General features: G+C 37.3%; 1 protein-coding gene across 1 annotated transcript; it reads left to right on the top strand.

The window, feature by feature from the left end:
• Positions 1–3,228: 3,228 nt before the first annotated feature.
• LOC120577490 (uncharacterized) lies at positions 3,229–10,410 on the top strand. Its single transcript, XM_039829044.1, has 2 exons — positions 3,229–6,677; positions 6,945–10,410. The coding sequence occupies exons 1-2, from the start codon at positions 3,229–3,231 to the stop codon at positions 10,408–10,410; spliced, it is 6,915 nt and encodes a 2,304-aa protein (XP_039684978.1).
• Positions 10,411–23,948: the final 13,538 nt, after the last annotated feature.

Genomic DNA, 23,948 nt, shown 5'->3' with positions numbered 1-23,948 from the left:
TTATTCTTTATGCTCCGTTAGTTCATATATTTATTCAAAAAACAACAAAAACATGCAAATAACCAAAAAATATCAAAAACATTTTTCATAATAAACCTTGATCCAAATCAAGTGACCGCATTTTTATTTTATTTTCTTAAATCAAATATCAATCAATTTAATTATACTTTGAGTCATCTTTCTTTTAATAAAAAACACAAACAAAATCACTTTGCCACTTGGCTTTTCATTTTAAAATCTTTTTTTTCAAAAACTAATAAAAAACACGAAACCAATCAAACGTCGTTTTCTACCCCGAACTACGAGGTTTTGATCCTTCACGGGTACGTAGGCAGAGGACCATGTCCTTCCAAACAATAAAAAATGTAGATAAATTAGGTCTCACTTTCTTTTTTCTTTTAATCATAACATTAACTTCTTTTTCAAAAGCAAGCAAGTTATAGCACATTAAATTAAATAAAACCAAGAGGTTTCTGTAGAGTACTACGGACATAAGGGGTGCTAATACCTTCCCTTTATGTAACTAACCCCCGAACCCAAAATCTTTTCAAAATGGGGTAGTTTGAACTTTTTTTCCCCTTTTTCTTAAAAAATTAAATGTTCAGTCGTGAAATAAATTAGTGAGTCAAAAGCTAATCAAATAGCCTTGATCTCCAAAAAATGACGCGACAGAAATGGCGACTTCACTGGGGACCCCCCCTAAGAGGGTTGAGCCTAACTTGGCTTTATTTAATTCTTTGTGCTATAACTTGCTTAAAACAAAAACAAAAAAATAAAGATGGAAATAATTGTATATATCTTTTATCTTCTTCCTTTCTTTTTAAATATGAGTGGTGAGATAAAGCCCTACACCCGGGCTTGAGAGAAACATAAGATAGGACGGTGGTATAACCAAAGTGCCTTTCCGAGAGTCAAGTCTCGTGTTTAGGTTCATGTGGTACAACCCCACTCAATGGAGGAATCTTGAAAGTAATCTATGTTGGCATGAATAGTCGTGTTGGCATTATATTTTCAAGTGACCGTCGAAGTTGAGGACCTTTAGTTACCCTTAACCCATCTTAGCCTTTTTAGGACGTAGTGCGGTGGCTAATCAAGAGTAGTCTTGAATTAGTTGATACGCGATACTACACTCAAATGAAACTTTCCTACGGATATTATTGGATCAAGAGTAGTCTTGTAACCTGATAACATTCGGAGGTAGTTGATGACTTTGGGAACTGGATAGAACCCGTGATACAGGTACAAACGAAACCATAGTCCTTACCAAATGGGGGTTATTACCTTTAAACTCCAACATGATGAGCTTAACCTACGCATAGTCATGCATACATACATTCATTCATAATTTTATCTTTTTTCATCAAAAATATCGAAGGGCTTATACTTGTTTTTGTAAATATCATAGGCATGGAAAGAAGAAATACTAGGAAGTTTACATTCAGGAAATTGGATCTAGAGAACTTAAAGAAGCTTGCATTTGAAGTAACTAGCTTGGAGAATTTTTGTGATCGTCATGGGAAGTTGCTTGGTGTCCTCTGGACAAATATCGATAAGGGGTGCTTGGAGACCTTGGTCCAGTTCTATGACCCTGCTTACCACTGTTTCACCTTTCCCGACTACCAGCTTATGCCTACCCTCGAAGAATACTCTCACTTAATTGGCCTACCCGTACTTGATAAGGTACCTTTTACTGGTTTAGAACCTTTTCCCAAAGCCGCCACTATTGCAAATGCCCTCCATCTCAAAACCTCTCTCATAAAAGAAAAACTTACCCTAAAAGGGAATCTCCCAAGCTTACCTACTAAATTTCTTTACCAACAAGCCTCCGATTTCTCCAAAACAAACAATGTTGAGGCCTTCTACTCTATCCTAGCTTTACTCATCTATGGCCTAGTATTATTCCCAAATATTGATAACTATGTTGACATCCATGCCATCCAAATTTTCCTCACAAAGAACCCAGTCCCCACATTGTTAGCTGATATATATCATTCCATTCACGATCGAACCCAAGTAGGTCGTGGAGCTATCCTTGGTTGCGCACCCTTACTATACAAATGGTTTACCTCTCACTTACCTCAGACCCACTCCTTTCAAGCCAACCCAGAAAATCTCTCCTGGCCCAAAAGAATCATGTCCCTTACCCCATCCGACATAACCTGGTACCGTGCCACTTGTAACTTCACGAACATCATTGTCAGTTGTGGAGAATACTCAAATGTACCCCTTCTCGGTACGCAAGGAGGAATAAGCTACAATCCTATCCTTGCCAAACGTCAGTTTGGATGTCCAATGGAAGCTAAGCCAGATAACATCTACTTACAGAGTGAATTCTACTTCAACCATGAAGATCCCTCAAACAAAAGAGGAAGATTTGTCCAAGCATGGCATGCCATTCGCACACTCAATAGAAGCCAGTTGGCGAGGAGATCAGACTCTTTACAGGGGTCTTACACTCAATGGGTCATCAATAGAGCTTCCGATCTGGTCTTACCATATCATTTGCCAAGGTACCTATCTTCAACAACCCCAGCTCCGGCTTTACCCTTGGCCCCCGCAACTGTGGAGGAATGTCAAGAGAAGTTGGCCCGATCGGAATGTGTGAGTGCTACCTGGAAAAGGAAGTATGATGAAGCTATGCTCAAGGTGGAGACTATGAGTGGTGAGATAGAGCAACAAGAGCATGAGGTTCACAAGTTGAGACGACAAATAGTAAAAAAGAATGTTCAGATCCGAGCTCAGAGCACAAGGCTATCACAATTTATCAGCGCAGGGGAGCGTTGGGAGTTCTTCAAAGATGCACATTCAGATTCTGATGAATAGTCTACTTCAAAGAGCTTGAGAGTTCCCAGTTTTTCTTTTATTTTTGTTTTTAGCTTTAAGTTAGATATTTATCTTTTTTTTTTTTTTTTTTTTTTTTTTTTTTGCAAAGTCTATCCCTTGGCTTCGTTGTTTAGAAAGGGAATTATCTTATAGTATGCGAATTATTCAATGGAACTCTCAACTATGATATTTACAAAAATACTTTCATAAGTCCTTCGATAAAAAATATATACGTCTATTTTTGCATAAGCATCATGCATCATCCTGCATTTCATAGTCTCAAATCAAAGTCTCACACAAACTTCCTTTTCCAGAAAAAGGGTCAACTCGTTTCATACGGTGGCCCCACGTATCATCTACAAGTCAACCCGTACTCACTACACTCGAGCAAACGTAAAGAAGAAGATGGATTATCTTGAGCAGGAAAATCGGGTACTTCGTGAAGAAATGACAGTCATGCAGACTAGGATGGACGAGATGGCTGAATTAATAAAAACAATGGCAGAAACTCAGACTCAAGCTCAAGCACAGATTCAAGCACAAGCGCAAGCATTGGCACAAGCGCAAACTCAAGCTCAGGCCGTAACAGAAGCGCAGGCCCGATCACAAGCACCTCCACCCCCTCCTCCCATCAGAACTCAGGCCGAGGCGTCTTCTTCTTGGACACTATGTGCTGACACTCCAACGCAGTCCGCTCCGCAACGTTCCGCGCCTTGGTTTCCACCTTTCACTGCTGGGGAGATATTTCGTCCTATCACTTGTGAAGCTCAGATGCCCACTCACCAGTACACGGCTCAAGTACCCCTACCTGCCATGAGGGTCACTCCAGCCACCATGACCTACTCAGCACCTGTGATACATACAGTCCCGCAAACTGAAGAACCTATCTTTCATTCAGGGAATGTAGAGGCTTACGAGGAAGTAAACGACCTACGAGAAAAGTATGATGAACTACGCCGAGACATGAAAGCCCTCCGTGAAAAAGGGAAATTTGGGAAGACTGCGTACGATCTCTGTTTGGTACCGAGTGTGCAGGTACCTCACAAATTCAAGATTCCAGACTTCGAGAAATACAAAGGGAGTTCTTGCCCTGAGGAACATCTAAAAATGTATGTGAGAAGGATGCCTGCGTATGCCCAAGATGATCAGATTCTTATTTACTACTTCCAAGAAAGCTTGACCGGCCCTGCTTCAAAGTGGTACACAAACCTAGACAAAACAAGGGTTCAAACTTTCCGTGACCTTTGCGAAGCTTTCGTGGAACAGTACAGTTACAATGTAGACATGACTCCGGACCGAAGTGATCTCCAAGCCATGACTCAGGGAGATAAAGAGACGTTCAAAGAGTATGCCCAACGGTGGAGAGACACCGCTGCCCAAGTCAGCCCACGAATTGAGGAGAAAGAGATGACCAAGCTCTTCCTAAAAACTTTGAATCATTTTTATTACAAAAAGATGGTCGGGAGTACACCAAAGAGCTTCGCGGAGATGGTTGGTATGGGAGTACAGTTAGAAGAAGGAGTCCGAGAAGGACGCTTAGTAAAGAATACAACTCCTGCCAGTGGGACCAAGAAGACCGGGAACCATTTCCCGAGGAAGAAAGAACAAGAAGTCGGTATGGTGACTCATGGAGGGCCTCAACAAACTTATCCAGCCTATCAACACATTGCTGCCATCACACCCACCTCTCACCCTTTTCAACAAACGAATAACCATCCTCAAATACCGCAATATCCTCAAATACCACAATATCCTCAATTCCCACAAAATCCTTCACCACAAAATGTCCAACCACAAAATGTCCAACAACAAAATTTCCAACAACAACCATACCAACAACAACTATACCAACAGCAACCATACCAACAATACCCATATCAACAATACCCTCAACAAAATTTCCAACAACAACCTTATCAACAACGCCCACAACAACCTCGACCACCAAGAATGCCGATTAACCCAATACCAGTCACCTATGCAGAATTACTTCCCGGCTTACTCAAGAAAAACCTTGTCCAAACCAGAACAGCTCCTCCTATCCCAGAAAAACTACCATCTTGGTATAGACTTGACCAGACTTGTGACTTCCATGAAGGGGGCCGTGGCCATAACATTGAAACTTGTTATGCCTTTAAAAGCACAGTGCAGAGGTTGATCAATGATGGAAAAATAACTTTCACAGACTCGGCGCCAAATGTTCAAACAAACCCATTGCCGAATCATGGTGCCGCAACAGTCAACATGATCGAAGATTGTCAAAAGACTCGTCCCATTCAGGATGTTCAACATATCAGAACACCCTTGGTTCCGTTACATGCCAAGTTATGCAAAGTCGACCTTTTTGAGCATGATCATGATCTCTGTGAAATATGCCTTATGAACTCCAGAGGATGTCAAAAAGTAAGAAATGATATTCAGGGGCTTCTGGACCGAGGAGAGCTTGTAGTCGAAAGGAAGTGTGATGATGTGTGTGTAATAACTCCCGAAGGACCTTTGGAGGTATTTTATGACAGTCGAAAGTCAACTATCACCCCTCTGGTGATCTGCTTACCGGGTCCACTGCCATATGCTTCTGAAAAAGCCATTCCATACAAATACAATGCCACCATGATTGAAGAGGGTCGTGAGGTTCCAATACCGCCTTTGTCTAGTGTGGATAATATTGTTGAAGACAGTAGAGTTCTGAGAAATGGGCGCGTTGTTCCCATAGTGTTCCCAAAGAAGATTGATGCTACAATAAACAAGGAGGTTCGGACTAAAGATGCTGGTATCGCCAAAGAAGTGGATCAACCCAATGGGGCTGGTACAAATGCAGAGTTTGATGAGATTCTCAAGTTAATAAAGAAGAGCGAATACAAGGTTGTTGACCAACTGATGCAGACTCCATCCAAAATATCCATAATGTCTTTATTACTAAATTCTGAGGCCCATAAAGATGCATTAATGAAGGTCCTAGAACAAGCTTTTGTGGATTATGATGTAACGGTGGGTCAGTTTGGCGGAATAGTAGGGAACATCACCGCGTGCAACAACTTGAGTTTCAGTGACGAAGAGCTCCCAGCAGAAGGAAGGAACCACAATCGGGCGCTACATATATCTGTGAACTGTAAAACCGATGCTTTGTCAAATGTACTGGTGGATACTGGATCATCTTTGAATGTGTTGTCCAAAACAACTTATACCCAACTCGCTTACCAAGGCGCACCTTTAAGGCAAAGTGGGGTAATGGTGAAAGCTTTTGATGGCTCGAGGAAGGATGTCCTTGGTGAGGTGGTTCTACCTATCACAGTTGGGCCACAAGTCTTCCAAGTTAATTTTCAAGTCATGGACATTCAAGCTTCGTATAGTTGCCTACTAGGTCGACCCTGGATTCACGAGGCAGGGGCTGTCACATCCACGCTGCATCAAAAGCTGAAGTTTGTAAAGAATGGGAAGCTAGTAACTGTAAACGGTGAAGAGGCTTTATTAGTGAGTCATTTGTCATCTTTCTCTTTCATTGGGGCAGACGATGCCGAAGGGACACCTTTTCAAGGGTTTACTATAGAAGATAAGAATACCCAGAAGAATGAAGCCTCTATCTCGTCTCTAAAAGATGCTCAGAAGGTCATACAAGCAGGGGGGTCCACAAGCTGGGGAAAGCTGATAGAGCTTCCAGAAAACAAGCACCGAGAAGGTTTGGGTTTCTTCCCATCTACTAGTTTGTCCACAGCAAAGAAGGGCACTTTCCACAGTTCGGGCTTTATCCATGCAATCATTGAAGATGATCCTGAAAGTGTGCCACGAGGTTTTATAACACCAGGAGTATCCAGCCACAATTGGGTTGCCATAGATGTTCCTTTTGTTGCTCACTTGTCCAAGTAATGCATTTGTTTAGTTTTTGCTTTTCTTTTCAAAAAAAAAATCCTTTCGCCCCGCCCCAAGCGAAAGTGAACTTATCTAGGGCTTTTTATTTCAAGAAATTATCATCAATAAAATAAAAATGTCGTTTTTTTTCCCGATGTTTGGTCTCATTTTCTTTTATGCTTTTCTGAAAAGTGGTAATACAAAAAACCCAACATGAATTTTCAAAAAAATCTGCATGTATCTTTTTTCTAAAAAATCATCCATCACATGTGCAGATTAGAAATCGACGAACCCGTTGAACAACATAACCCCATGATCTCTCCCAACTTTGAGTTCCCTGTGTATGAAGCGGAGGAAGAAGAGAATGAAGAGATCCCTGACGAAATCTCTCGACTACTCGAACAAGAGAAGAAGACCATTCAGCCTTATGGGGACGAACTAGAAGTGATTAATTTGGGCACCAAAGAGGACAAAAAAGAAATCAAGGTTGGGGCATCGCTCGAAACAAGTGTTAAAAAGCAGGTGATAGAGCTCCTCAAAGAATATGTTGATGTGTTTGCCTGGTCCTACCAAGATATGCCGGGTCTAGACACTGATATTGTGGTACATCACCTACCTTTGAAACCTGAATGTCCGCCAGTCAAACAAAAATTGAGAAGAACACGTCCTGACATGGCTCTCAAAATCAAAGAAGAGGTACAGAAACAGATCGACGCTGGTTTCCTCATCACATCAAATTACCCCCAATGGTTAGCTAACATAGTTCCTGTTCCAAAGAAAGATGGTAAGGTCAGAATGTGTGTCGACTACCGTGATTTAAACAAAGCTAGCCCGAAAGACGACTTTCCTTTACCTCATATTGACGTGTTGGTTGACAGTACCGCCAAGTCTAAAGTCTTCTCATTCATGGATGGATTCTCCGGTTATAATCAAATCAAGATGGCACCCGAAGATAGAGAGAAAACATCATTTATTACACCTTGGGGCACTTTCTGTTACAAAGTAATGCCGTTCGGTTTAATCAATGCCGGAGCTACTTATCAGAGGGGGATGACTACTCTTTTCCACGATATGATACATAAAGAGATTGAGGTCTATGTGGATGATATGATAGTCAAGTCGGTTACTGAAGAAGACCATGTCAAGTATCTACAGAAGATGTTCCAGCGCCTGAGGAAGTACAAACTTCGTCTAAATCCCAACAAATGCACTTTTGGTGTCAGATCCGGAAAGCTTCTAGGTTTCATTGTCAGCCAGAAAGGCATCGAAGTAGATCCTGACAAAGTCAAAGCCATCAGAGAGATGCCTGCTCCGAGAACAGAAAAAGAAGTAAGGGGTTTTCTTGGACGACTAAATTACATCTCCCGGTTCATTTCTCATATGACTGCAACTTGTGGGCCGATATTCAAACTACTCCGCAAAGAACAAGGTATTGTGTGGACCGAAGATTGCCAGAAGGCTTTTGACAGCATAAAGAAGTACTTACTAGAACCACCGATTCTCATCCCTCCAGTTGAAGGAAGACCTTTGATCATGTACCTAACAGTGTTAGAAAATTCCATGGGTTGTGTGCTCGGACAACAAGATGAAACCGGAAGAAAAGAGCACGCCATTTATTATTTAAGCAAGAAGTTTACTGAATGCGAATCTCGCTACTCCATGCTCGAGAAGACGTGTTGTGCTCTAGCCTGGGCTGCCAAACGCCTCCGTCATTATATGATTAATCACACTACTTGGCTGGTATCTAAAATGGATCCAATCAAGTACATATTTGAGAAGCCCGCTTTGACAGGAAGGATTGCACGGTGGCAGATGCTACTATCTGAATATGATATCGAGTACCGTTCCCAGAAGGCAATCAAAGGCAGTATCCTTGCTGATCACTTGGCTCACCAACCACTTGAAGACTATCGACCTATCAAGTTTGACTTTCCTGATGAAGAGATTATGTATCTAAAAATGAAAGACTGTGACGAGCCACTATTCGGAGAAGGTCCTGATCCGGATTCAGTGTGGGGTTTGATATTTGATGGGGCTGTCAATGTATACGGCAACGGCATAGGGGCAGTACTCCTTACTCCTAAAGGTGCTCACATCCCTTTCACAGCAAGACTCCGGTTTGACTGCACGAACAACATCGCTGAATATGAAGCCTGCATCATGGGTATTGAAGAAGCCATTGATCTAAGAATCAAGAATATCGAAATATATGGAGATTCAGCTCTTGTAATCAACCAGATCAAAGGAAAATGGGAAACTCTTCACGCAGGACTAATACCTTATCGAGACTATGCAAGACGTTTATTGACCTTCTTCAACAAAGTGGAATTACATCATATTCCTCGGGATGAGAATCAGATGGCGGATGCCTTGGCTACTTTGTCTTCAATGATCAAGGTGAATCATCACAATGACGTGCCACTAATCAGTGTCAAATTCCTTGATAGACCCGCTTATGTGTTTGCCGTTGAAGCAGTTTTCGACGATAAACCTTGGTTCCATGATATTAAGGTGTTTCTCCAAACTCGAGAGTATCCTCCTGGAGCATCCAACAAAGATAAGAAGACTCTCAGAAGATTATCTAGTAATTTCTTCCTGAATGGGGATATCTTGTACAAAAGAAACTTTGACACAGTCTTGCTCAGATGTGTAGACAAATATGAAGCTGATTTATTGATACATGAAATACACGAAGGATCCTTCGGAATTCATCCTAATGGGCACACAATGGCTAAAAAGATATTGCGAGCAGGCTACTACTGGATGACAATGGAATCAGATTGCTACAAGCATACCAGAAAGTGTCACAAGTGTCAGATATACGCCGACAAGATTCATGTGCCGCCAACTACGCTCAATTTACTTTCTTCTCCGTGGCCTTTCTCTATGTGGGGCATCGACATGATCGGAAGGATTGAGCCCAAAGCTTCAAATGGACACCGTTTTATCTTAGTGGCTATTGACTACTTCACTAAGTGGGTTGAGGCCGCATCGTATGCTAATGTGACCAAACAAGTGGTGGTCAAATTTATCAAGAATCATATCATTTGTCGTTATGGCATCCCCAACCGGATCATCACCGACAACGGAACAAATCTAAACAACAAGATGATGAAAGAATTGTGTGATGATTTCAAGATCGAACACCATAACTCTTCACCTTACAGACCTCAAATGAATGGTGCTGTCGAAGCTGCGAACAAGAATATAAAGAGGATTGTCCAGAAGATGGTGGTGACTTATAAAGATTGGCATGAAATGCTTCCCTTTGCATTACATGGATATCGTACTTCTGTACGCACATCAACAGGGGCAACTCCTTTTTCCCTGGTATATGGCATGGAGGCAGTACTCCCTGTAGAAGTCGAAATTCCATCATTGAGAGTCTTAATGGAGGCTGACTTATCGGAAGCTGAATGGGTTCAGAATAGATACGACCAGTTGAATCTAATTGAAGAAAAGCGCATGACAGCCCTATGTCACGGACAATTATATCAAAAAAGGATGAAGCAGGCCTTTGACAAGAAAGTTCGTCCCCGTGAGTTTAAAGAAGGTGATCTCGTGCTCAAAAAGATTTTCTCTTTCCAACCAGACTCCCGAGGCAAGTGGGCTCCTAATTATGAAGGTCCGTATGTTGTTAAAAGAGCCTTCTCAGGTGGTGCCATGACTCTACAAACCATGGACGGTGAAGAACTTCCACGACCTGTGAACACGGACGCAGTCAAGAAATACTTTGTCTAAAAACTTTAAAAGAACAGCTCGGTAAGTCGAAAACCCGAAAAGGGCGACTTAGGCAAAAATGAGCGTCTCGGTGGACTGAAAACCCGAAAAGGGCGGTCCAGGCAAAAATTAGAGACAATAAACAGAGATCATTATCCTGATAGAGTGAAAACCCGAAAGGGCAGTCTATGCAAAAATTAAGGATTTAAAAAAAAAAAAAAAAAAAAAAAAAAAAGAGAGACAAAGTAACTGCATCCAGTCGGGCACAGATACACTTGGGGCATACCTGCTATCAAAAGTATTCGAGCCGCAAGATAACGGGATTTCAAAGTTGTTAGAGAAGGATAGGGTTATGAAGTTCAACGTACCTTTCCCTTTTAAATTACCATTACTTTTCAAACTTTGTAAAGAACTCCATGAAGTCATGCCATTGGCATAGCGTCATTCGATCAATAAACTTTGAGCCTTTACCTCTCTTTTGATTCCCATTTGTTTTGTTTCACGAATTTTTCCTCTTTTATTGATGATAATATTTTGAAACAGATTTCTAAAACATTATATAATAAAAAGCATAAACAAATAGATACAACTTGGCACTCGGGAGTAAGAAAGGCATATATCAACTCAAGAGAGGTTAGATCCTGCTAAAAGCATGGCTCGACACTAAGGAAAATCTCTGAATAAACAAATACAAAAATAATACAAAAAAGCTCGCTAAGTTGAAAACCTGAAAAGGCGACTTAGGCAACAGAGGGCGTCCCGGTGGACTGAAAACCCGAAAGTGCGGTCCAGGCAAAAATTAGGGGCAAAACAAAAAATATATATTCCCGGTGGACTGAAAACCCGAAAGGGCGGTCCAGGCAAAAATTAGGGATCTTTTAATAAAACAAAAGGTAGAACTGCGGAAGTATACCAATGGAAGGACACTCTGTGCCGGTTTACAAATGGCGACTTCTTCAGACTTCTTTCATCAACAATGGGCTCACCCCCCAGGAGGCATCGGTGGCTACCTAGTGCCAGGTTCTTACACCATCAACGGCTCGATTTGCTCACAATAATATCATCTCCAAGGAAGGTTGCCGAGTGTTTGTAATGCAATGTCGGTCCAACTCCCATCTTACCTATCTTGTCTCAGTTCATCGATTCACGTGTCATGTGCATTCATATATCCATACATCCATGCAATCATGCATTCACCAATATTTTCACATAATCATACGTTTACGCGTACACAACATATGCATAACATCAATTCACACATAATTGCATCAGTCAAAGCTTACCATTGTGTCAAGCCGCAAGTTTCTACGAATGAATGTCAATTTCAATTTCAAATTCAAAAGTGTCATCCCCGGCGTAAAGCCATGCTAGTTATGTCACTAATCAATGTCAATTTCAAATTTCAAAGGTGTCATGCCCGGCGAAAAGCCGTGCTAAGTCATGTCACTAATCAATGCCAATTTCAACTTTAGTTTCGAAGTGTCATCCCCGGCAGAAAGCCGTACTAGTCACAACGCTAGTTAATCTCGATGTCAACTTCAAACTCCAGGTATCATCCCCAGCGTAGCTGTTCTAGAGATGTCACCAATCCAAACCTTTCAAGCGACCGATTCCAACAAACGAATAGCCTATGTCAGTTTTTTTCCCTTTCGAGCAACTAGTTCCAACAAACGAACAACTCATGTCAATCTTTTATCTTTATGCCCAGCGACCGATTCCAACAAACGAATAGCCTATGCCAATATCTCTTACCTTCCGAGCAACTAGTTCCAACAAACGAACAACTCATGTCAATCTTTTATCTTTATGCTCAGCGACCAGTTCCAACCAACGAACAGCCTGTAACAAGTGGCCAATTTCAACCAACAAATAGCTTGCACCCTTCTATTATTTCATTTTCCAAAACCAAGTCCACAAATGGACATTGAAGTCTGAACCTTTGCACTTTGTTTCGAGATGTCGAGACAATGAGGAACAACCATCTTCCCCAGTGAAACCAGATTCCCCAGTAAAGTCGGATCCCTTTCTTCGAAGAATTTGGGTATCCTAGTGTCTTTTCATTCCAGTCAAGCCGTCACTGTCATCATGCATTCATAATTAAATCATGAGCATTCATAAACCTCTTAGGTCAAAATTGGTGCACTTTTGTATTTAAGTCTCTTCGGCTCGTCGAGTCGAAGATTTTACCTTCGAATCTCTGAGCGAAGAAACTTAAATAGGGGCATCTGTCATACCCCAAATTTTGACCTAAGGTCCCACTGACACACGTCTCCGAACTCGGACCAGACTCGCATTTCAGTGAAAAATTCGGCAGGGAGGTATTTTGAAATACCTCATAAAATTCCGAGTCGGGCCCTCTTCTCTCAGTCTTTAATTATTTATTTCCATCTTTTAAATTTTTAGTTTAGAATTCTAAATTTTAATTTTAGTCCAAAATTAGATTAAATTTCTTTTATTTTTTTATTTAAAACCAAAAATGTAGACATTATCCTTTTATTATTAATTTTTCTTTTTAAGTCCCAAAAAGTCCAAAAAATCCAAAAGTGTCCAGGTTCAAGATAACAACATCACGCATACGCTGTTCTAATCCAAATCCGGATTCACGCTTCCTCTGAAACAAATCCAGTAAAAAACAGACGCATTTCCTTTTTTCTCCTCCACAAGCCACTGATTTTGTGCTCATCAGTAACAAATTCTAGCCTCAAACTCACTCTATAAATAGAGACCTGCACAACAATAAAAAACACAAGAAAAACAGAGAAGCCACACACAACAGAATACGGGAACAAGAGAAGCCACACACAACGGCAAGCAACAAACACATCCCACAGAAAAGCAGAACCGGCACGGCAACACACACGCACCAGTCCAAACCGCAACACCAACACACGCACACGCACCAGTCCACGCCACAACACACGCACGCGCACAGAAACGGAAATACGGCCGCGGGCAACACAACACAGCACATACACGCACACACAGAGGCGCACAAACCGTCACAACAGCGACAATCACATCACGAAACCGGATCCACAAAAAAACAAAAAGGTATAAATTTCTTTCTTTTTTAGATCTAGACGTTTGGGTAAAGGTTTTGGGATTTTTGGGTTTAGTATCACGAAAGGGGGGAAAAGAGGAAGAGAAAGAGCAAAAAAAAAAAAAAAAAAAAGGAGTTTTTTAGCTCCGGCGCGGCGGCGCAGCCGCGATGGCTCGCCGGCCACCGCGCCGGACTTCTCCCGGCCGCCTCACCTCCACCGGAGAAGAAGAGAGAGGAGAGAGGATAGGGATTTAGAGAGAGAAAGAGAACGGAAGAGAGAGAAGGAGAGGTGAGAAAATGAGAGATTTAGGGTTACAACCCTTATATATCCCCCAAACGGGTCAACCCATGACCCATGACCCGCAACCCGGTTCGTTTTCCTTAAGCCCAATTCTTTTTTTTCTGCTTTCTGCACACCCCTGATTACTACTGCACCCCACCTTGTGTTTGGACCCTTTTTTTATTTTTTTTATTCCTTTTCGTATTTGTTTATTTATTTTTAGCATTTTAATTTTTATTGCAGACCTTAGAATGTAAATAGGCTTTTTATGTAATAGTCATAGATTTTATATTTCTAACTTAGGGTAGCCGCGCTTTTATTCTTTATGCTCCGTTAGTTCATATATTTATTCAAAAAACAACAAAAACATGCAAATAACCAAAAAATATCAAAAACATTTTTCATAATAAACCTTGATCCAAATCAAGTGACCGCATTTTTATTTTATTTTCTTAAATCAAATATCAATCAATTTAATTATACTTTGAGTCATCTTTCTTTTAATAAAAAACACAAACAAAATCACTTTGCCACTTGGCTTTTCATTTTAAAATCTTTTTTTTCAAAAACTAATAAAAAACACAAAACCAATCAAACGTCGTTTTCTACCCCGAACTACGAGGTTTTGATCCTTCACGGGTACGTAGGCAGAGGACCATGTCCTTCCAAACAATAAAAAATGTAGATAAATTAGGTCTCACTTTCTTTTTTCTTTTAATCATCACATTAACTTCTTTTTCAAAAGCAAGCAAGTTATAGCACATTAAATTAAATAAAACCAAGAGGTTTCTGTAGAGTACTACGGACATAAGGGGTGCTAATACCTTCCCTTTATGTAACTAACCCCCGAACCCAAAATCTTTTCAAAATGGGGTAGTTTGAACTTTTTTTCCCCTTTTTCTTAAAAAATTAAATGTTCACTCGTGAAATAAATTAGTGAGTCAAAAGCTAATCAAATAGCCTTGATCTCCAAAAAATGACGCGACATTATTCATCAAACATCTCATTATCAATTCATTAATAAAAGACAACTTATCAATTTAACATAAACATCATCAAGTACACTTAACAACTCATAGATATCATCATGTAATCGTCATCACTAATAACTTTAAAACAACACAATATAATCATCTCTTATTAATAGTAATAATTATCTACATCATAACATAAACATCTTCTTATAATAATATAACAACAACGTAACATGATATTCACTTAATAATAATAATAATTATATATACATCATCTCGTCATAATATAATAATATAACAACAACATAGCATGATATTCACTTAATAATAATAATAATTATATATACATCATCTCGTCATAATATAATAATATAACAACAACATAGCATGATATTCACTTAATAATAATAATAATTATATATACATCATCTCTTCATAATATAATAATATAACAACAACATATTCATCTTCTTGTATTAATATAACAACAACGTATTCATCATCTTATGAAAATATAATCAACACATACTAACACCAAAATCAACATCATAAATCTTCAACATAAACATCTTAAACAATATCATCTTAAACATCATAGCATCTTTGATAAACAATTACCAAGTAATCACAACATTCGATCATCATCAATAACATAACATAATATTCACTTAATAATATTAATCATATATAGAACAACATATTCATCACTTAATAGTAACAATTATACACAACATCATAACAACTTAACAATATCATAATCATTATCTTAAACAACATAGCAACGTAACAATATCATAATCAATATCTTAAACAATGTAGCAACATAACAGTATCATAATCAACATGTTAAACAACATAGCAACATAACAATATCATAATCAATATCTTAAATAACGTAGCAACATAACAATATCATAATCAACATGTTAAACAACATAGCAATATTTTAGTCAACATCATATAATTCACATCGTATAATCTTCGTAGGTACTTCTTTAACAACACATGGGTAGAACACAACTCGACAAACTCATGGATGATAATTCATCGACAACTTAACAACTCATGGATGATAATTCATCAACAACGACCTTGACTCGACATATGCGACAATGCAACTTAGACACTTATATGCATGTGGTACCAATCGTCATCATAAGTATTAATATACTTTTATCGTGCGGAGGACAAAGCTCCTAAAACGTGCGGAGGACAAAGCTCCTAATCGTGGTGAGGACAAAGCTCAATGAAATGCTATGCATGGACTCTTAACAACAAAACACCGTAATCATCGTAATCAACATATCATCATGCATCCAATAATTTGGAGCTAAACGTCATCATTTCATAATATATATATAGACATCATGCACTTAGTTAAATAACAGCAGTAGCACAGTCAAATCACACAACAATAGAGAGATATCAATATATCAATTGCAATTCACAACATAACAATATTAATGTGAATCATCAACAACTTAAACATCAAACATCTTCCACATAAGGCATATAAATATTTCACATAACCAACAACAGCAACATAGGCGACACATAAACATCTCAGGATATAACAATATCAAATGATAATCAACAACAACTCATGTAACTTAGTTAAATAACAATAGCAGCATAATCAGATTATATCAACAGCTTAATACCAATTCATTTTCAACAACTTCCTGATCATTCAATAATAATTCAAGTAATGCAATCAATCAATAAATCACATTATAAACACTTAGCATTTCAATATAGCTTCACAATTCACAATCATTATCTTTAATAGGTCACACTATGTACCTAAAGTTCATTTCTAACCAATCCAAGCAACTCAAGTCTCACAATGCACTAAAAACACTCAATTCTGGAAGTGCTCGCGAGGCGAGAGCATCTGCTCGCCGTGGCGAGTACAAGCCAACTTTCCAACTAAGGTTGTTCTAAGTTCAATCTCGTTCTAAATCATTCTCTAATCAATAGTAGGCACCTAAAGATACTCAAAGGCATCTAAGGTTCAACTCAAAAGGTCGAAACACAAAATCTAACATGCTCTCTGCCTTAGCTCGCTATGGCGAGTAAGGTTGCTCGCAATGGCGAGCAATACCAAAACACTCGCGAGGCGAAGGGGAAGGCTCGCGTGGCGAGCGATGAAGATCATCACTCGCGAGGCGAGGATCATAGCTCGCCGTGGCGAGCGATGAATCTAGGCTCGGACATGATGCACTTTCTACACGAAAATCATCATCTAACAAGGTTCTAAGCCTAATTTCAATTCCAGAATTCATCTAAATCATTATCTAAGGTCTAAGGACAGTTTCTACATCTTTTTAACAAGTTTCCACCGTTTAATCATCAATTCTATCAATTTGACCTAATTTCCGATTCTTCTTAAACTCATCCTAATTCATGTTAAACTTAACCATTGATTCACATACTTAATAGAATTGCAAAGTTAGTCTCACCCTTACCTTATAATCAGGAAATCGCAGCCCCTCTAGGTCTCTCCCTCTTCTCTTGGCTTTTCTCCCTTTTCTCCAAAAGCAGTTGTACATACGTTATGTTTTTCTAAACTAGGTCTCTCCTATTTATATAAATCTTTAAACTACTTATTTTTCTCTTAAATCCAAATATTAATATTCTATTCTAATATATACATATATATAAAATATTTCTATAACAATAATAAATAACAAATATATCTCTATAACATATATATATTTCCATAACAAATCATTTATATTTCCATAGCAAATGACATATATTTCTACAACAAATCATGTATATATTTTTATAACAAATGACATATATTTCTACAACAAATCATACATATTTCTATAACAGATTATATATATTTCTACAACAAATCATACATATTTCTATGATAAATAACATTTATTTCTATAACAAATCATGTATATATTTCTATAACGAATCATATATATTTCTGAACCAAATAACATATATTATATTTCTAAATCAAATAGCATATATATATATATTTCTAAATCAAATAACATATATATATATATATATATATATATATATTTCTAAATCAAATAACATATATATTATATTAATAAATATATAACATATATCATAACAAAATATCACTTATCAAAATAAATCATATAAATCACACAAATCATATAAGTATATTCTAAACTCATTTAAAATAATCAAATAATTAGAGAGGGCATTACAGATACTGGTGCTACGCATTGTTTTATTGCTTTCGATTGTGCTTCTACTTTGGGTCTTGTTATGTCTGATATGAATGGAGAAATGGTTGTCGAAACTCCAGCTAAGGGTTCGGTGACTACTTCTCTCGTATGTTTGAAATGTCCTTTGTCTATGTTTGGTCATGATTTTGAGATGGATTTGGTTTGTCTACCTTTGAGCGGTATGGATGTGATTTTGGGTATGAATTGGTTAGAGTACAACCATGTTCATATTAATTGTTTTAGCAAGTCAGTGTATTTCTCCTCCGTCGATGAGGAAAGTGGTGCAGAGTTCTTTTCTACCAAGCAGCTGAAGCAACTAGAACGTGATGGTATTTTGATGTTTTCCTTGATGGCTTCCTTATCTATTGAAAATCAAGCAGTGATTGATAAGCTACAAGTGGTATGCGATTTCCCTGAAGTTTTTCCAGATGAAATTCCTGATGTGCCTCCAGAGAGAGAAGTTGAGTTTTCTATTGATCTTGTTCCTGGAACGAAGCCTGTGTCTATGGCACCTTATCGTATGTCTGCTTCCGCGTTAGCTGAGTTGAAGAAACAGTTAGAAGATTTGCTTGAGAAGAAGTTTGTTAGACCAAGTGTTTCACCTTGGGGAGCGCCGGTTTTATCAGTGAAGAAGAAAGATGGTAGTATGAGATTATGTATCGATTATCGTCAGTTGAACAAAGTAACTATCAAGAATAGGTATCCACTTCCGAGAATTGATGATTTGATGGATCAGTTAGTGGGTGCACGTGTTTTCAGCAAGATTGATTTGAGATCGGGTTATCACCAGATTAAGGTAAAAGATGAAGATATGCAAAAGACAGCTTTCAGAACGCGGTATGCTCATTATGAGTATAAGGTTATGCCTTTTCGGTGTTACGAATGCACCTGGAGTATTTATGGAGTATATGAATCGCATCTTCCATGCATTTTGTGATCGCTTTGTGGTTGTTTTTATTGATGATATTCTGATTTACTCCAAGACTGAAGAAGAACATGTTGAGCATTTGAAGATTGTCTTACAAGTGTTGAAAGAGAAGAAACTTTATGCTAAACTATCTAAGTGTGAGTTCTGGTTGAAAGAAGTAAGTTTTCTTGGCCATGTTATTTCTGGTGATGATATTGTTGTAGATCCCTCTAAAGTTGAAGCAGTATCGCAATGGGAGACTCCTAAGTCAGTTACAGAGATTAGAAGCTTTTTGGGTTTAGCTGGTTACTATAGAAGATTTATTGAAGGAATTTCCAAGTTAGCTCTTCCGCTAACACAATTGACTTGCAAAGGTATAACTTTTGTGTGGGATGTTCAATGTGAGAATAGTTTCAATGAATTGAAGAAGCGTTTGACGACACCCCGTTTTCCCAACATAAAAATTTCATAATAATAATCAGAATTTTCCACGTAAACGGAATGTCACATTCTTTTCTTAAAATCATAAACTGAATAAATAACTATTTATCCTTTAAAATTCAATAACAAAATCTTTAATACTTTGCAGCGGAATTTATTCAATAACTAAAACAATCTTTGGCACGAAGGCCTCTTCATAGATGTCTCATAAAAATCCAATCTAAAAACATAGTCATAAATCTTCAAAAACAATACGTAAGGAATAGAAAAGTAATAACAAGTTCCCATCCCGTTACGTATCAGAGCACCTAAGACACACGATAGAGAAACTTCACACGACATCAACTATTCTTGGTTACCTGCAAGTTACTCATACGAAGAGCAACATTTTCAAGCAGAAGGGGTGAGATTTCACAAAACAATAATATCAAGCATATAATTCTTTAATTATATTTAACAACATAAATAACTTCCTCTATTAGTAATAATAATCCTTCATGTAATAATTCTTAATAACTCAACCAACTTCTAATTATCATTTACTCCATATTCATCACATTATAAACATCATCATATAACACATAATAACCAAATCATAACCAACATAGATCATCACATCATAGTTCATATACAACATAACAACATCTTAATCATAATTTATATACAACATAACAACATCATTAATTCGTAATAACATTTCTCCACCAAGCATCTCATTAACAACTCATAATAGAAGACAACTTAGCAACTATACGTAACGTCATCAATTCATAATAATACTTATTCATCAAACATCTCATTATCAATTCATGAATAAAAGACAACTTATCAACTTAACATAAACATCATCAAGTACACTTAACAACTCATAGATATCATCATGTAATCATCATCACTAATAACTTTAAAACAACACAATGTAATCAACATCTCACTATAATAATAATCATATACGACACAACATACTCATCGCTTAATAATAATAATCATATACAATACAACATAAATCATCATCTTATAATGATATGAACAACACATATTAATCATCTTATAATAATATAATAACAACATATACATCATCTCGTCATAATATAATAATATAACAACATAACATAATATTCCCTTAATGATAATTAATCATATATAGTACAGCATATTCATCACTTAATAATAACAATTATATACATCACAACATATAGCATCATAATAACATCATATAATCAACATCGTAAACAACATCATAACATTATAATCAGTATCATATACAACATCATAACAACATAACAATATCATAATCAATATCTTAGACAACATAGCAACATAACAATATCATAATTAATATTTTAAACAACATAGCAACATAACAAGATCATAATCAATGTCTTAAACAACATAGCAACATAACAATATCATAATTAATATCTTAAACAACATAGCAACATCTTAGTCAACATCATATAATTCACATCATAAACATCGTATAATCTTCATAGGTACTTCTTTAACAACACTTAGGTATAAGACAACTCGACAACTCTTAGATGATAATTCATCAACAACTTAACAACTCATGGATGATAATTCATCAACAACGACTTTGACTCGACAAATGCGACAATGCAACTTAGACACTTATATGCATGTGGTACCAATCGTCATCATAAGTATTAATATACTTTCATCGTGCGGAGGACAAAGCTCCTAATCGTGCGGAGGACAAAGCTCCTAATCGTGTGGAGGACAAAGCTCCTAATCATGGTGAGGACAAAGCTCAATGAATGCTAATGCATGTACTCTATCAACAAGACACCTTAATCAACTTATCACTTATACATCCAATAATTTGGAGTTCATCATCAACTTATATATACTCATGCAACTTAGTTAAATAACAATTGCAGCATAATCAAATCACATCAAGCTTAATAACAATTCATTTCAACAACATCTTGATAATTCAATAATATTTCGAGTAATGCATTTAATCATTAAATCACATTACAAACAACTTAGCAGTTCATAACAGCAACAGAAACAGCACAAGTAATTCACAACATTACAATATTAATGTGAAGCATCAACAACTTAAACATCATACATCTTCCACATGAGGCATATAAATATTTCACATAACCAACAACAGCAACATAGGCGACACGTAAACATCTCAAGATATACCAATATCAAATGATAATCAACAACAACTTAAACATTATATATAATTCACATAATGCATATACAAATATATTACATTACTATCAACACTAAATCATATTATAATAGCTTCACATATCATCAGTAATATTATATTCAACCCACATTCCTACCCCAACACTAAATCATATTATTATACTCTTAAACACCTTAATTGAACTCATAGAACTTCTAGTTTTGAGGGTTGGTATTATCCCATAAGTTTTGGATTAACTTAGAAATGGTTATGCTGAATTTTCATAAGATTTCACTGTGACCTACGTGCAGTAATTTGACCATAACTCAAGTTCTATAAATTGTTTTGACGTCAGAACAATGGCATTAGAAATCTAACATTCATACCTACAACTTTCGTGTTTACACCTAAGACCAATTCTGTACCAATCAATACCAGTTTTCATTTCAAATTCGGACAAAGTTGTGCTGAAATTTATAAAAATTCACTAAGACCTCCTTGGAGTATTTTCATCATATCTCAAACACCAAAAATCATTTTCATGTCAAACCAAAGCCACTGGAAAGCTAACACAATTATCTACAACTTTCATGTTTACACCAAAGGCCAATTCAAAACAGAAACGTGTGAAAAAGACGCAAGAACACGAAACAGGGAATGCTGTCAAAGTGCAGCTCGCGCGGCGAGTATGTTTACTCGCTGTGGCGAGTTTCGATGGACAAATCTACGGGAGCAGACCAGTTTTCACTCCAAAATCCCCAGTTTCATCAACCCAAATCCAAAATTTGATAGGAAACTCAACCTACGTTTATTCTACAGCCTGAACTTCAATTCTTAACACAATTTCGATGGTTTCTACACTTTTCAATTCAAAAATCAATAATCAAAACCTAATCCCAATTATCCAACCTAAGAACAACAACATGTTAAATCACAAATTCAGGATCATAGGCTTAAGAAGATTGAATGTTAGTCCCACCCTTACCTTAAAGAATGAAAATCGCAGCCTCTAGGTCTCCTCCCTCTTCTCTTGGCTTTTTCCTCCTTTTTCCAAAAACAGTCGTACGTGCAATTGTTTTTCTAAAACTAGGTTTTCTCTCCTTTTTATAAAAATCTTAACCTACTTATTTTTCTCTTAAATCCCAATATATATATATATATAAAATATTTATATAACAATAATAAATGACAAATATATCTCTATAACATATATATATATATATATATATATATATATATTTCCATAACAAATGACATATATTTCTACAACAAATCATATATATTTCTACAACAAATAACATTTATATTTCTAAACCAAATAACATATATATATATTTCTAAATCAAATAACATGTATATATTTCTAAATCAAATAGTATATATATTATACTAATAAATACCAACATATAACATATCAAAATATCACTCATCAAAATAAATCATATAAATCATACAAATCATATAAGTATATTCTAAACTCATTTAAATAATCAAATAATTAGAGAGGGCGTTACACATGGTGTGTTAAGATTCCGAGGCCGAATTTGTATTCCTGATGATGAAGAGATGAAGAAAATGATTCTTGAAGAGAGTCATAGAAGTAGCTTGAGTATTCACCTGGGAGCTACGAAGATGTACCATGATCTAAAGAAGATATTCTGGTTGTCTGGATGGAAACGCGATTGGGCACAGTTTGTGTATTCCTGTTTGGTTTTTCAGAAGTCGAAGATTGAACATTAGAAACCTGCTGGTATGATGGTATCTTTAGATGTGCCAGAGTGGAAATGGGATAGTATATCCATAGATTTTGTGACGAGTTTGCCGAATACTCCTAGAGGGAATGACGCGAATTGGGTGATTGTCGATAGATTGACGAAGTCGGCACATTTTCTACCGATTAATATCAGTTTTCCTGTTGCTCAGTTGGCAGAGATTTATATTAAGGAGATTGTGAAGTTGCATGGTGTTCCTTCGAGCATTGTATCAGATAGACATCCAAGATTTACTTCTAGATTTTGGAAGAGTTGGCAAGAGGCTTTGGGTTCTAAGTTGAGATTGAGTTCGGCGTATCATCCGCAGACACATGGTCATTCGGAGAGGACGATTCAGTCGCTAGAGGATTTGTTGAGAGTTTGTGTACTTGAGCAAGGAGGAACTTGGGATAGTCATCTTCCGTTGATAGAGTTCACGTACAATAACAGTTATCATTCTAGTATTGGAATGGCACCTTTTGAGGCTCTATATGGTCGGAGATACAGCACTCCGTTGTGTTGGTTTGAGTCAGGAGAAAGAGTGGTCTTAGGACCAGAGATTGTTCAGCAAACTACCGAGAAGGTTAAGATGATTCAAAAGAAGATGAAAGCGTCGCAGAGTCGACAAAAGAGTTATCGTGATAAGCGTAGAAAGGATCTTGAGTTTCAAGAAGGAGACCACGTGTTTTTGAGAGTCACTCCTGTGACTGGTGTTGGACGAGCTTTGAAGTCAAAGAAGTTTACTCCGAGATTTATTGGTCTGTATCAGATATCG

The sequence above is a fragment of the Medicago truncatula genome, chromosome 8, assembly GCF_003473485.1.
Source record: "Medicago truncatula cultivar Jemalong A17 chromosome 8, MtrunA17r5.0-ANR, whole genome shotgun sequence".
Classification (NCBI taxonomy): domain Eukaryota; kingdom Viridiplantae; phylum Streptophyta; class Magnoliopsida; order Fabales; family Fabaceae; genus Medicago; species Medicago truncatula.
This window is presented reverse-complemented; position numbering and strand designations above follow the sequence as displayed.